General features: G+C 47.9%; 1 protein-coding gene across 2 annotated transcripts in view; it reads left to right on the forward strand.

Moving 5' to 3' along the window:
- HACD2 (3-hydroxyacyl-CoA dehydratase 2) overlaps window positions 1-13,410 on the forward strand; it is a 223,937-nt gene that overhangs the window by 187,475 nt on the left and 23,052 nt on the right. For both annotated transcript variants that reach the window (XM_069616614.1, XM_069616615.1), the window contains one exon: window positions 1,437-1,615. In XM_069616614.1, coding sequence (XP_069472715.1) covers window positions 1,437-1,615 — 179 coding nt within the window. The remainder of the gene's footprint in view (window positions 1-1,436; window positions 1,616-13,410) is intronic.

A 13,410-nucleotide genomic window follows, 5' to 3' on the forward strand; every position in this document is an offset into this window, starting at 1 on the left:
TGCCCACGCTCCCAGGACCTTATTCCTTTCTTGCGGGTGCTCTACGCCTGGCTAAGGGGTCCAGAGACCTCAGACTCCACCCCGCACTCATTCACTATGCCATGTGGCAGCGGGCGAGGGTACACCGCTGCCACTGTCCACTGCATGTCTCTGGGTCTCGAGCGCCTCCCCGGGGGCAGGTCATGTGGAGCCACTCCTCCCGCATCTACCCCTTACCACCTTGGGGGCGTGCCACCCCCGTGGGTATCTATGGGCTCTGGGAGCACCCCCAGCCCCGATTCTCCTACTCCCTCACACTCTGGTTGCCAGCTCAGACCACCAATCTCCTGGGGGTCCCCGGCAAACTCTGGGGTCCAGAGTAATTTCTGCAGTGGCCCAGAATTCAGTTCAGGTTATTGAGGAGAGAGCCTCGGGCAGTGTAAAGTCCCAGGAAGTCCTGCGGGGTTGGGGGCGGCTTACCCACATTGATGCAGCATGTCAGCACGGTTCTTCTGCTGTTGGCGCCTCCCTCCAGGCTGGGCAGCTGTGCTCTGATGCGCCGTCCCATGTCCCAGGCGGGACGGAGCACTTTTGTTTTCAGCCACCTATTCTGCACAGCAGTACTCAACAAGCACTGCACGGATTCTCTGTTTCTTCCTCCAGGTTTGGGGGATCACCACCTCTCCTGTAGCGCAGGGTTGATTACTCCGGGGGACGAAAAGTGGGGTCTCCTCGAGTGCGCTAAGCAGAGACGTGCAATCAGGCACCAACCATCAGCGTGCCCCCTGAATATATTTTTAAGTGCACTAATACATAAAACATTTGAGCATATTGCTTTGGTTAACTTGGTCCTAGTTATTATTAAAAAGGTTTTTTTTGTTGGCAATACTCTCTGCAAGATGAGGGATTGAGCTGCAATTTCTAGACAAACGTTAATTTAATGGGAAACAAAGTTGTTTTGCTGCTCTCGCCTAGTTTCTTCCAAAAGCAGCTTTTGTAGCTTATTTCAGAGGCCTGTCTATTTTGATGTTATTTGCAAAGACGCTGGGAACTCCTGATGCTTTTTGTGACCATTTTTGTCTGATTTTCAGTTTGTCCTCAAAACTGTTCCAATTTACATTTAAATAGTTTAAATCCACAAAATCATGAACAAATAATTAAATGCATTATAATGAACCATCTTTAACAAACACATTGCAATGTTATTTTAACAAAGCATTAACAAATGCAGCTAGTGTTGAGAACCTTCAATATGGTCTTGATGTTTTCTTTAAACTGGCTGGCCGACGATATGCTTCATCCAAGCACTGGCTGTGCTGCGAATTGTACTTCATTGCACTTAAAGGTGAAAATTGTGTCTTGGACATATTCTTGCACCATGTAGGTGAAAAAGATGCTTTGAAACTTAACCTGCAAATAGATTATTTTGCTTTAACATCCTTTTGATTTATTCTTAGGTATACACTTTTCATTGTTTTATATCCAATGGGAGTCACTGGCGAGCTCCTTACCATATATGCTGCTTTACCATTTGTGAGGAAAACCAGTCTATATTCTATAATGCTACCAAACAGATATAACTTTTCCTTCGACTACTACACATTCCTCATCCTGGTTATGATCTCTTACATTCCACGTAAGTATAGTACACTTCAATATCATGTTTTTAATTGTTTACTAATGTTGCCTTTGTTTTGCTTTTGTATTGATACAATCAGTTTTAAAAAAAACATTGTTTGAAGCATCGCATTTTTGTGATTAAGCATCTCGTTTTGTGATTATTTTGTTACATAAACCGTCCACTTCTATTGAGTTGTCTTCATATTTTAACTCTGCTTTATCTTTACAAATGCACATCTCCTAACCGCTCTTTCGTGACAATTTTTACCATCTTGAAAGCGTTAAGTATTCTCCTCACTTAGTGTATGGAATATGTTTTGAAGTATGACTTTGAAGTTGGATTGTTTTGCAGCCTTCATTTTGGGAGTTAAATGGATTGTTAGGCCAAGCGAACATGTTCAGTGACCGAAACTTCAAGTAGGTTGTTGTTGGTGATTTTATTTGCTTACATGTGTGCATGGTACAGATGTTCATTCCCAGATCAAGATTTGAAATAAAAGGTAATTGTTCTAAGAAGACTCTTCTATATTACCAAGCCGCAAAGTGTCAACTGCCTATATCACATTAAAGTTGGTCTGGGTGTGTTAAGTCTCATACTCTGTTTACTTACTGTTATGGGTGACGCTATAGCACAGGATTTGACTTTTTATGCTTTCTACCATTAATTGTGAAATGCAAAGGAACTGTCCATTCTTGTGAATAGTCAAGTAAAATGTAGTGTGGTGGGTGCTTAAACATAGGGGACAACTGGCCTTTACAACATATGGGATCACTGCCTATTCTACCACAGAGCTGCTTCCTTGTTAGTTGTCACATAGTGCTGTCTAATACAATCCCCCTGCCGAAAAGTAAGAAGTCAAAATGTATTTTTAGCGGAAGCAATGGTCATTGTGTGGCACTGCATATGCTGATAAAAATGGTTCTCCAGCATGTGTTAATTAATTGAGTCCAGGAAGAAGAGAAGCTTAGCTTGAATTTTTGAGTCTGTGATCTTTTTATTTTGTAATTTCTTGTGCTCCTTTTTGAATTATTTTCAAGCTGAAGAAGCGCCACCCAATCAGTATGAATATTAAACTCTGTTATATCACTGTAGTAAAAGAAAGGAAATGTAAAGTGATGGGTAGGGCTGTACTGGAACTGCCATATTTGTAGGAGAAATGGAGGAGGTTGTACTTGTAAAACCTTACTTGTGCCTTTTAGACATTAGTCTGATTATGTAATTCACTGGGGAAAGGGCACATGTTAGGATGCAGGAGATATTCAAAATGACGATCCATTATTCCATTATTCCACACAGCTCAAATGTAAATCCTAGAATTATCAGTATTCAAATAAGTGTTTTAAAAATGATCAATAGTCCCAAATTTAATCACAATCCCAGTGATCTAGAATATCCACAGTTGTCAAGATCCTTGTGGACAACTCTACTCCAAAATGAAAAATGATTCCAAAGTCAGCTGTTTCTCCCTTTTAATGGGAATAAAATACTTTCCCATAACTAATAACACATTAGCAAGTCATACAAGAAATATAGAGGCACTGTTTCCCTAGGAAAAATTGAAAAAAGCAGCACAGTATGGAGGAATTTGCGCCTGCTATGCTTGCCGTGGAGAAATACCAGGCTCTGAGAGCAGAGACGCAAGACAGGGCCCCAGGGAGTAGAGCCGTATCTGCACTGACATTGTCCGCAATCCACAAGGAGGTGTGATACAGGAGAACTGCTCAAACCCAGTCTGATGCAGCAGTGCTTAAGTGGGTTTAGCACCAGAGGAAGAAGGCAGCCAAGACCAGAGTTTATGATGGAGAGGACAGGATTGCAGCACTTTTGGTGCAGATATAAGAGGTTGTCATCAGTGGTGCAATCGTCAGGGGCCTAGATGGATCAAGAGGGCATGTTAGTAAGAGCAATCTTCATATTCAGGGGATGCTGAAAACCTCTGCCGGTTTGAGCTTGATTATAGGCTTGCTACCTTATCCTAGCAATAGCTCTCAAGGCACTTGGGCAGCGTCCACCTGTGTGAGGCTCTCCTAGATTTGTAGCTTCCCTGAGGCTCCCTTTTCAAGACAATTACTTTTCTTCTGACATCTCACTGGAGGTGGTACGTAAACACCTCAAACAGCCTTTTGCCCCCAAACAGGGCATTGGGCAGAGAGGTGGAAGTCTGCAGCAGCAACCGCCCAAACTGCAAAGAAAGAATGCAACACTATTTAGTACAGAGCCCACTTAGTATATCTGTCAAACACACCGTCCAGCTCTTCAAAGGTTTGGACATCTATCTTGCACCTCATTATCTCCCTCTGGACATCCACGGTATGGCTCACCTAGGGAATGAGGTATGCCGAGTGTCCATAGGACAGAATACCACCTGACGATGTTTCTCCCTCTGGTCAACTGGATGGTTCCTTCAGGGAATGGTGCAGAAGACAGGTGAGGGAAATCAAGTGTGCTCCATGTGGGAAGTTCAGGCGAAGATGCATGGTACAGATCCACCACAAGCATTTCTGCAGAGTTCTAACGGGTAACTCCATACAAAGCGAAGTGCCAGGTAACCAGACTCTCAAATCGCACAGGTAATATCCACCACAATCCATCAAGCACATCTTTCCAACAAAGCATATCTGGCCAGAAGCCAAGAATCCAAAACCTAGTAATCATAACGCTGCTTGCAGAGTAAATCTGTTGAGAAGCATGTAGTGACGGTAACCTGTCAGGTCATTCTGATCTCCCATCTCCATGATACCCTGGGCATCACAGATCAGGCCCTGGTGTGGCTTGCCTCCCTTCTCTCCGGCCGTCCTTCCCAGGTGTAAGTTTGGCCCTTTCTTTCCTCTATTACTCTACTTGTGGTGTCCCACAGAGATCTAACCTATTCCCCTAGTTCTTCAATGTCTAGATGGCCCATCTGGACCACAGGATCGCTAACTTTCAGTGTTATGCGTATGACACGCAGCTCTCATTCAGGCTACCTTCGGCCTCTTCTTCCTCCTTGCTCATTCCTGACTGTTCGCAATTCAATCTTGGTTTGCAGCAAATGACCTCTGCCTCAATGACTGTAAGACGGAGCGTCCTCATTGGTCCCCTGCTTTCCCACTCTCACTCTGGGCAGCCTCCCTTGGCCCTGCGCCCCCACCTGCTAGTGAGGCAAAAAACCTGGAGGTCATCTTTGACTCCACTTGCTCCTTTTCTTCTCACATCTTGGACATCTCCAAAAAGTCCCACTACCAGCTGCACCTCCTCAGGGGTATTCTACCTTTCCTCACTCCCCTCCCCCCACCCCATAGACTCACCGTCTCCAGAGCCCTGGTTCTCTCTAGCCTGGACTACTGTATCTTCCTACTTCCACCTTCCGTCCTCTACAGCTTATCCAGAACAGAACCGCAAGACTAATCCTTGGCCTCAAGCCCAGGGACCGCATCTCTCCAGCACTGAAATCCCTCCACTGGCTCCTCCACATTCTCTTCCTAAACACTCTCCTTCCAGAGCACTCAACTCTGCATCCTCCAACTCTCTGCGGGTGAGTTGTTTCTCCAAACAGAGATTTGGGGGTAGATCTCTAGCCTTTGCAGGTACCTCCCTTTGGAACAGTCTCCCTGCCTCCCTCCATCTTTAGCCATAGCTCCTTAAGTTCCGGAAACTCCTCAAGACCTTCCTCTTCTCTTCCTCTTTCTTGCTCCCTCTCCCCTGCTAGCCTTCTTTCTCTCCTGCTTCCCTCCGCCTTCCCTTTCCTAAATCTGCTCAGTTTGCATACTGGTTGCCTGGTGCACCTCCAGAGCCACACAGGTCCCAGGCTCCCCCGCCAGTCTTTGCACTTGCCTACGGGCTGCTGCACTATGCTCAGCACTTCTACCCTATCAGTTTATGAGAGGGGTAACCTTCCAACACCCAGGGCACTGCCGGACTGGGCGCACTTGCCCCACCCCTCTTTCCCCCCTACCTCTCACTTCTGTTTGCACATTTGCATGATTGTATCCCCCCTTTCTCTCCTTCCTTCTTGTCATACACTTGCACTAGTAGAAATGCCGTCAGGTCTAGTGTGCTAGTTATTATTTTTTGTTAGATCATTCGGAAACTTCAAGGCCTAAGAATGACTACTGTATCCCCTTGCTCCCTTCCTGCCTTGAAGCGCTTTGAAGCACTTCACCTGTGTTTCAGCTCTGTACAAATGAAAAATAAATACATTCCATCCTGCGCTCCAGAGCAGTGCTTGAACGCCATTGGTCAAGCATGCAGCACTGTGCTGCTGTCACTTCCTGGAGGAATATGGGAAACAGTCTGGTAAATCCCAGTTCAGTGCATCAGCAATGGAAAGTTGCCAGCGGGTATACAGCTTTCAAGCTTGGCCGGGATGATGCCTGACCAATTACTGAGACAGAGATCATATACCGTGGGAAGTGAAGATTGACTGCAACATTGTTACAATGGCCCATGTATCAACTTTTATCCTCCCCTTGCACGCAGGGTACAGAGAGCTAATAAAGAATGCATGCAAGCGAAAGATTTGGTGGCAGCTGGAAGGTGCTCAAGATGTCCATGATGGCTGCCAAGCCAGATATCTGCTTGTTCTGTGTCGCTGCACACAACGTCAGGGAGACTGGTGAATTTGGTATAGGACAAGCACTGCTCATATCCAAAATAAGCATGCACAGGTGTCTGTTGGAGGAATGGGTAGGGATGAGGGTGGAAGAAGCTGGCAAGTGACTTCTGGAGATTGCTATAGGTGGGGAGATGTGGTGAAAAAGAGCCAGCAAGGAGGGGGAAGAGAAGATTCTGAAGAGGAATCTGACATATGGAGGAGGCGGGTCGAGCAAAGGGAGGCAGGGAGACTATAAGTAGCTTAAACGAGGTGGAGGAAGGAGGTTGAGCGTAGAGGAAAAGACATTAAGGGAGGTGCTTTGGGGAGCAGATAAAGGAGGGAAAGAATTTACAAGTAAAGGTGGGAGTAAGAGACCAGTCAGGAAGAGGGACATCAGAAAAGAGATGGAAGAGCGTTGAAATTGGTAGAGGGTGAAAACAACAAGGAAGGGAGGGAAGTACACAAGGAGGATATGATATGGCATTTATAACGCACCTATACACAAGACTTTCAAGGCGCAACGAGACAAGGGAGGGGGAACAGAGGGAGGACAGAGACAACAATCCTACTAGGCCAGGTGTCATTCAGATCACGCAAGTGCAGGAGGGAAGGGGGAAAGTGGGAGGGGACAGTGCAGTACATGGATAAATAGAATAAATAAAAGCAATAAGTAAAAAGTGCAGCCAGCTGCTGGCAAGTGCATGGGTAAGTGCAGACATCAGGTGTCAAGTGCTGGTAGGGTACTGCAGGGATACAGAAAACAGTCCACAAGTGCGGGGTTTGCCAGGGAGGCAGTGCAGGTGTGCAACTGGCAGGGGAGCAGACCTGGGCCGAAGATCAGAGGGTGACCAGGTAACCAGTGCAGTTTCAATTTCAGCCAGTAGTTCAGCAGGGGAGAGGAGGAGAGAAAGCAGAAGCAAAGAGGAGGGTTTTGAGGTGCTTTCGGGACCGGAGATGGTTCTCCTCATGTTTCAGGGATGCTGTTCCAGAGGGAGGCCCCAACCGAAGAAAGAGATCTACTACCAACTTGTTGCTTGGAGAAGCGACTGACCCTGAGCGAGTTAGAGGTGGATGAGCGAAGAGCTCGAGAGGGAAGATATTTAGGAAAGGCGAGTTTAAAGTATTGAGGTCCCAGACCCCAAAAGGCCTTGTGTACAATGCAGAGGGTTTTGAATTTAATCCTCGCAGCCAGTGCAGAGATTTCAGTCCTGGAGAGAGATGATCCCTGGCCATGAGGCCAAGGACAAGTTTTGGATGAGTTGCAGGGGGTGGAGAGTAGAAGCAGGCAGATTGAGAAAGAGGCTGTTACAGTAGCCCGGCCTAGAGCGAACCAGAGCTCTGGAGACAGTGAGCTTCTGGGGGAAGGAGAGGAAAGGAAGAATAGCTCTGAGGAGGTGCAGCTGGTAGTGTGACTTCTTAGCGACGTCAGAGATATGAGGAGAGAAGGAAAGTGTGGAGTCGAAGATGACACTGAGGTTTTTAGCCTCACCGGTGGGAGGAGGGTCAAGGAAAGCCCGCCAGATAGTGACAGGAAAGGAGGAAGCAGGTGTGCTGATAAGGAGAATCTTGATCTTACTGGCATTAAGGCAGAGATCATTGGCGACACACCACTCCTGGATAGCAGAAAGACAGTCTGAGATGAGAGAAGTAGTGGCGGAAGGGAGCCTGAAAATGAGTTGGTTGTCATCCGCATAGCACTAAAAGTTGGGGCAGAGAGTAGCAATGCGGTGGGCAAGAAGTGCCAGGTATTGGTTGAACAGCCAGGGAGAGAGGTTAGACCAGCACCACAGGTAGAGATGGAGGAGAGTAAGGACCCAAGTTGGACCTGGGAGGGTCGATTGGAGAAGAAAGAAGTTAGCCAAGCCAGGGCCTGATCGGTGATACCCAGGTTATCACGAAGATGGCTGAGCAGGATGGCATGGTTGACCGTGTGAAAGGCTGAAGAAAGATAAAGTCAGATGAGGACACAGGGCGTGTTGGAGTCGATGTTGGAGAGCAGGTCTTCACGGATGTTCAGAAGAGCAGTTTCCGTGCTTCTGGCAGCTCTGAAGCCAGACTGATGCTCATGGAGACAACCAACAGATTCAGTGTGAAGGTTGAGCTGAGAGATGGCAAGCTTTTCCAGGAGTTTGCCCAGGAAGGGAGTGATGGAGTTTGGATGATAGTTAGCCGGGCAGGAAGGGTCGGCAGAGGGTTTCTTAAGACGAGTGTGCACAATGGAGTGCTTCCGGGGTGGAGGGGAAGACTCCACTGGCGAAAGATTGGTTGCAGAAATCAACCAGAGTAGGAGCCAGCGTGTCAATGTGGTCCTTGATGGTTTTGGAGGAACAGGGGTGAACCTGTTTTGATGCGACGTTCATAGATCTGACTTGTCTAGAAACCGCGTCAGGGGAGAAGATATTGGAGAGAATATGCAGGTGAAGGAAAGGAGGCAGAGTGAAAGGTTTAGCGGAAATACTTCAGAGGAATGCAGCAAGGAGAACTGGGAGGAGGTTGGAGAAAAAACAGCCTGCAACCATGAGTCATGTCACGAAGAGGGGGGGGGGGAGGGGGAGAGAGGGAAAGAAAGAAAAAAAAAATCTCTGGTTACCAGCCTCTTGGTGGAAGCTCTGGGATTTTGGCCACCACTGTCCTGCTACCCTTGTTGATTTAGACATCTTGCAAATTTCAATCTGGGCTCCCTTAGCAAAGACTAGCTGTTGGACGCAATGTGAAGCCATTCAGCTGTTTACATTTTTACATGGCTTTTTCCTCGTTTGGCCCAAACCTGTAACTAGCCCTAATAAACATTTGTCAGTACATACCTCTTTGTGTCTGCCTTTTCAGTTTCATGACGAGCTGGAATGTACAGGAGTGCTGCATGCTAGAGCATGATGCCCAAAGAACCAGAGCATGACCAATATATAGTAATAAAGAATGTTGCAGGCTGTAACTTCAAAATACCAAGAGACCTTGAGAAATTGATTAGCCAGAGAAACATTGAGCACTGGGCCCCGCAGAATCATGAGCGACATTGAGAAAGTGAGCAACGACAAATGGTTGCAGATTGAGACTTGAACTCCAACATTCCAAGAAACATTGCTAGGCTGAGAACCAGGACAACCCTTGCACAGTGGGGCTTGAAATTCAATGTTCCAAAAGACATTGAGACCCTGCAACAAATGGCCTGCCGGGGGCTTTAGTCCAAAATTCCCTAGAACATTTTGGCAAATAAATTTCATGACAAGCCAGAGATCAAGATTAGCCTTAAACCTATCAAAATTATGTTAGAAATAGAATTTATGACCTTTATCTAATAGATGAAGCCACTGTTTAACAAAACTGTCACTATACCTATTGATCTAGTCCACAGAACGGTTCCAATGATGCTGCATAATGCAGCGACAGAATTTGTAATTGAGAATCCTCGGTACGCAAAGCTCCCTTAAAACCCTCTGGTACTTGCTCCCCTACAAACAACAACCTCACTGTCCGAACCATCAATTCCAATTTTTCTGCCTTTTCGTCGGATCGCAGAGCTGCTTCTTGCGTCGTTGTTTCGGGGTGAGTTTTATTCTATTTAATTCTTTGATGGTTTTTAATAAGAAGCCCCCTTTTTTTTCTTTTAAGATATGCAGGGTTCTTGCCAAACAGTTTTCAATATTCAACTACAAGACTATTCAGTTCAGTGGGGGGTTTGTGGAAACATCTCTGCAAGATTGCATGCTACCTGTAACTGGCTTTGGTGGCGTGTCAGAAGAACACAGACTCTTGTTAGAGCTTTCTTAATGTGTATTCATTAAAGAAAAAGGTGAAAGCATGTCTCTCCCTACTTCTATGGGGTATTCCATACTTAAACTAACTCTGTGAATGTCGTAAAATAATCTGTCCACTGTCCCAAACTAACCCTAATTAACCCTACCACTATCTTACCAACTAAGTACAGGGGAATGGCTCACTTCCTGCTCCTCACAAAGTTATATTCAATAACTGATCTTCAAAAAGTTCTTGGTTCTTCTCATCATGTGGTTTCCTTGGTTCTGTACTGATATTGTTGCTCTTGTCAGTGTCTGTTATTTCTTGGTTACTTTCTTCTTTAATTCTATTTCCAAATGTTATTTTTCCCTTTCCCAGGGTAGGGGTTATCCAACCTCTGAGATTCTCTGTTGCGGTTTCTTTCTCTTCTATTTGATTCACCGTTTTTAGTCTCTGTAGCGTATATATCCCTTAAGATATAACTTTTTGTCTTTACTCACAGGACTCACACAAGTTCCCTCCCTTGGATAGTGATGCTTTCCTTGCGTTTACTGCAACGAGTATGATTACTCTTGTAATGATTAGCCTCCAATTAATCTTTTTGCATAACACTCACTCTCTTTACTGCAACGACTAGGAATAGTTTCAGAACTATTCCCCTTTTCTCTTTTTCTCGCTATTGTATTTTTGTTATCTCAACTGTGATGAGTAGGAGTACTCAAACTATCTTTTAGTCTTATTCTCCAGGCTAATTCCGGGTTGCCTTGCCTGGGGTGAGTATGAATATTCTTACAATGATTCTCGTTTACTTCTCTCACTGATATATTCTCATTATATTGATTGGGATGAGTATGAATATTTACATCATGATTTTTATTTGATTCACTTATTTTCACTGGTATATTCTCATTCTCAAGTATGAATGTTCATATAATGACTGTCTGCTCCCCAGGTCTGCCGGTTTCCCTGTTGCCAGATTTTCTCAGGAATAACGTCACTGAGTTTTCTTTTAGTCCGGTTTGGCTTTTCTCATTCCAAACCCTTTTCCTCTTACGATGTTTCGTTCTCTGTATCTTCCTTCCTGATGGCTTTTCAGTGTCCCAAGGTACCAGTTTGTTGCACTGTCTAGGCTATGTGATTACTAGGACATCTGTTCCGCCACTGGCTCTCCGTGACCACGCCATCACTTGCTACTTCTCCCTTCCTGCAGTTGCCAAGACGCACTGGGTCCGCCACCTAGACTCTGGCTCGACAGCCGGTTTGTAACTCGCTGGCTTCTTGGAGTTCCTAGTCTCCTCCCCTTGCAGACGTGACGTAGCTGTGGGCCTTCCCCGGCATACCCTTGTCTCTTTTTCGCTCTCTCAACCTCTTAAAGCCCTTTGTCTTCATTATCCTTCGTCTTCAGCTCAGTTAAATACAGTTCTCCAGCATGGGGTCTGGCATGGATTCACATGCTCATGAATATTCCCCGTCGTCAGGCTGGGAATCCTGGGTAAAGAAAAAATCAGTATCAGTTTCGTTTCTGATCTGTCTTTCGTAGTAGTAACCAATCACTGATCTCTGCGTCATACTGACCACAGCCAATGACTGCCCTCTACCTAAGCCCCGCCTCTGGCAGCCATCTTCAGATTTTTACCGCACGTTCAAGTGTTGGGATCCTCGTGCTATTGCTCTCGAGCGTTAGTGCTATTTTTTCACGTTTTTTCTCAAAAAACTATTTTTCGGTCAAAAGAGCCTCAAGCTCCAACGTTTCTTCCGATCAACGGGGACCCCTGTCGGATTCGTCTACGCCCCTCAAGGGTGAAGATTTCGTCGAGCCACGCTTTTGGAGGACTCCAGAAGTTTCTCAGGCCCATCTCGGACATGGCCCAGGAGAAGGGAAGCTCGACGCCCGGAAAGCTGTTCAGGGTCTGCCCTGGATGCCAGCTTCAGAATGTCTTTAAGGAGGACGAACACTCCCTTTGTCTTTACTGCCTACATGAGGACAAGACGCACGTGGAGAAGGACTGTGCGTTTTGCGGCAATATGTCGGAGCGGACCATGAAGGACCGCCATCAACGTCTCGCCAACTGGCTGGAAGGGAATAGCCAGTCAGGCGAGAAGAAGTCGTCCGAGCAGTCTTCTAAGACCTTTGAGGACGCCCCGGCGACGGGGGTCCAACACAAGGCCAAGCACCGCGAGTCCACTGGCACCGGGAGCGCCGAACGGTCGGGCTCTACGGGCGCCAGGCAGGGCGCATCCTCCCCGGCGCCATCAACCACGAGCCAACGCTCTGGTTCGGGTAAGAGGAAGGCCGAGCACCCGGCGAAGCTCCTGGAGAGACCCCGGTCGAGCTCGAAGGCCCCATCGGAGGGGGGAGCGAGGCAGTGACCCTCCCCCCAAGGAGAAGGCGGTGAGCGCACCTAAGGTGGTGAAAGCCTTAATCCATCCGGCCAAGGCCTCTATCGAGACAGTCGCGGCGGCCCTGGCTCAGCCTGTGGAGGCTACACCAGTGGTGGCGACCTCGGGGCTCAGTCTCCCTGCCACCGCGGAGGGAGTCCTCTTTTATGCCCATCGACAGGACCCCCGTGAAACCTCCGACGGAGAAGAAAAAGGGGGGGCAGGAGGTCGTCGTGGATTCGGCCTCAACCTCTGAGGAAGAGCTGATCGAAGTCTTAAGCCACGCCTTTGGCGTGGAAGAAGACCAGCCCGTCGGGAGGGACCCCGACGTAGGAGACAACGATAACGTTGAGGGTGCCAACGGGGCCCCTGACCGCCCGTCGGACTCCCCCCAACCAGTGCCGCAAGACAACTCACGGCCATTTTGTTGGCTATACAGTCCCTATGCTCGGAGATAAGGACGAGACTGCCGTTACCACCAGCGGAGGAACCGCTCCCGACGGGGGACCCGGAGCCAGGCCCTTCTGGGAGCCCTCCCCCTAAGAGAAGAAGGATTCATCCTCCACCTCCTTTTCAGCCATCGCGCCCTGTTCAGCCCTCCTCCCCGTCCACGACTCGTGGGGATGATACGGGGACTGACACGGCCGCGACTGGTACGGACGACGAGGTTTACGACGAGGATCTGCCGTCGTCACCTCCCACCCGGGCTTCCCCGCCCGACGAGATTGGATCGTTTCACTCCATGATCGCCAGGGCATCCGAGCTTTTCCAGCTCTGCCCGGAAGAGAAGAAGGAAGGTTTCCTTCATCAACGGCGCGAGGCCAAGAGGAAGACGGTCCTCTCTGTACTTCTACTGGACGATATTTGGGATGAGGGCCTCGTCCTCCTCAAGAACCCATCCACAACGCCGGCTAGAAGGGATCGGTACGAGAAGAAGTAACGGGTCCCGGACGCGGCCCCCTTGTGCCTTCGGGCACAGCCGACCCCGGACTCGGTCGTCTCCACGGCGGCCAGGAAGAAAGCGGGGGGGGGGGGGCGCGGCCTCTACGTCGACCTCCCCGCTGGACGGCGAGGGAAAGAAATTAGATACGATGGGACGCAGAGTCATCTCGTCTGCAGCGAC

The sequence above is a fragment of the Ambystoma mexicanum genome, chromosome 9 (genome assembly GCF_040938575.1).
Source record: "Ambystoma mexicanum isolate Mex_15411 chromosome 9, UKY_AmexF1_1, whole genome shotgun sequence".
In the NCBI taxonomy this organism is placed as follows: domain Eukaryota; kingdom Metazoa; phylum Chordata; class Amphibia; order Caudata; family Ambystomatidae; genus Ambystoma; species Ambystoma mexicanum.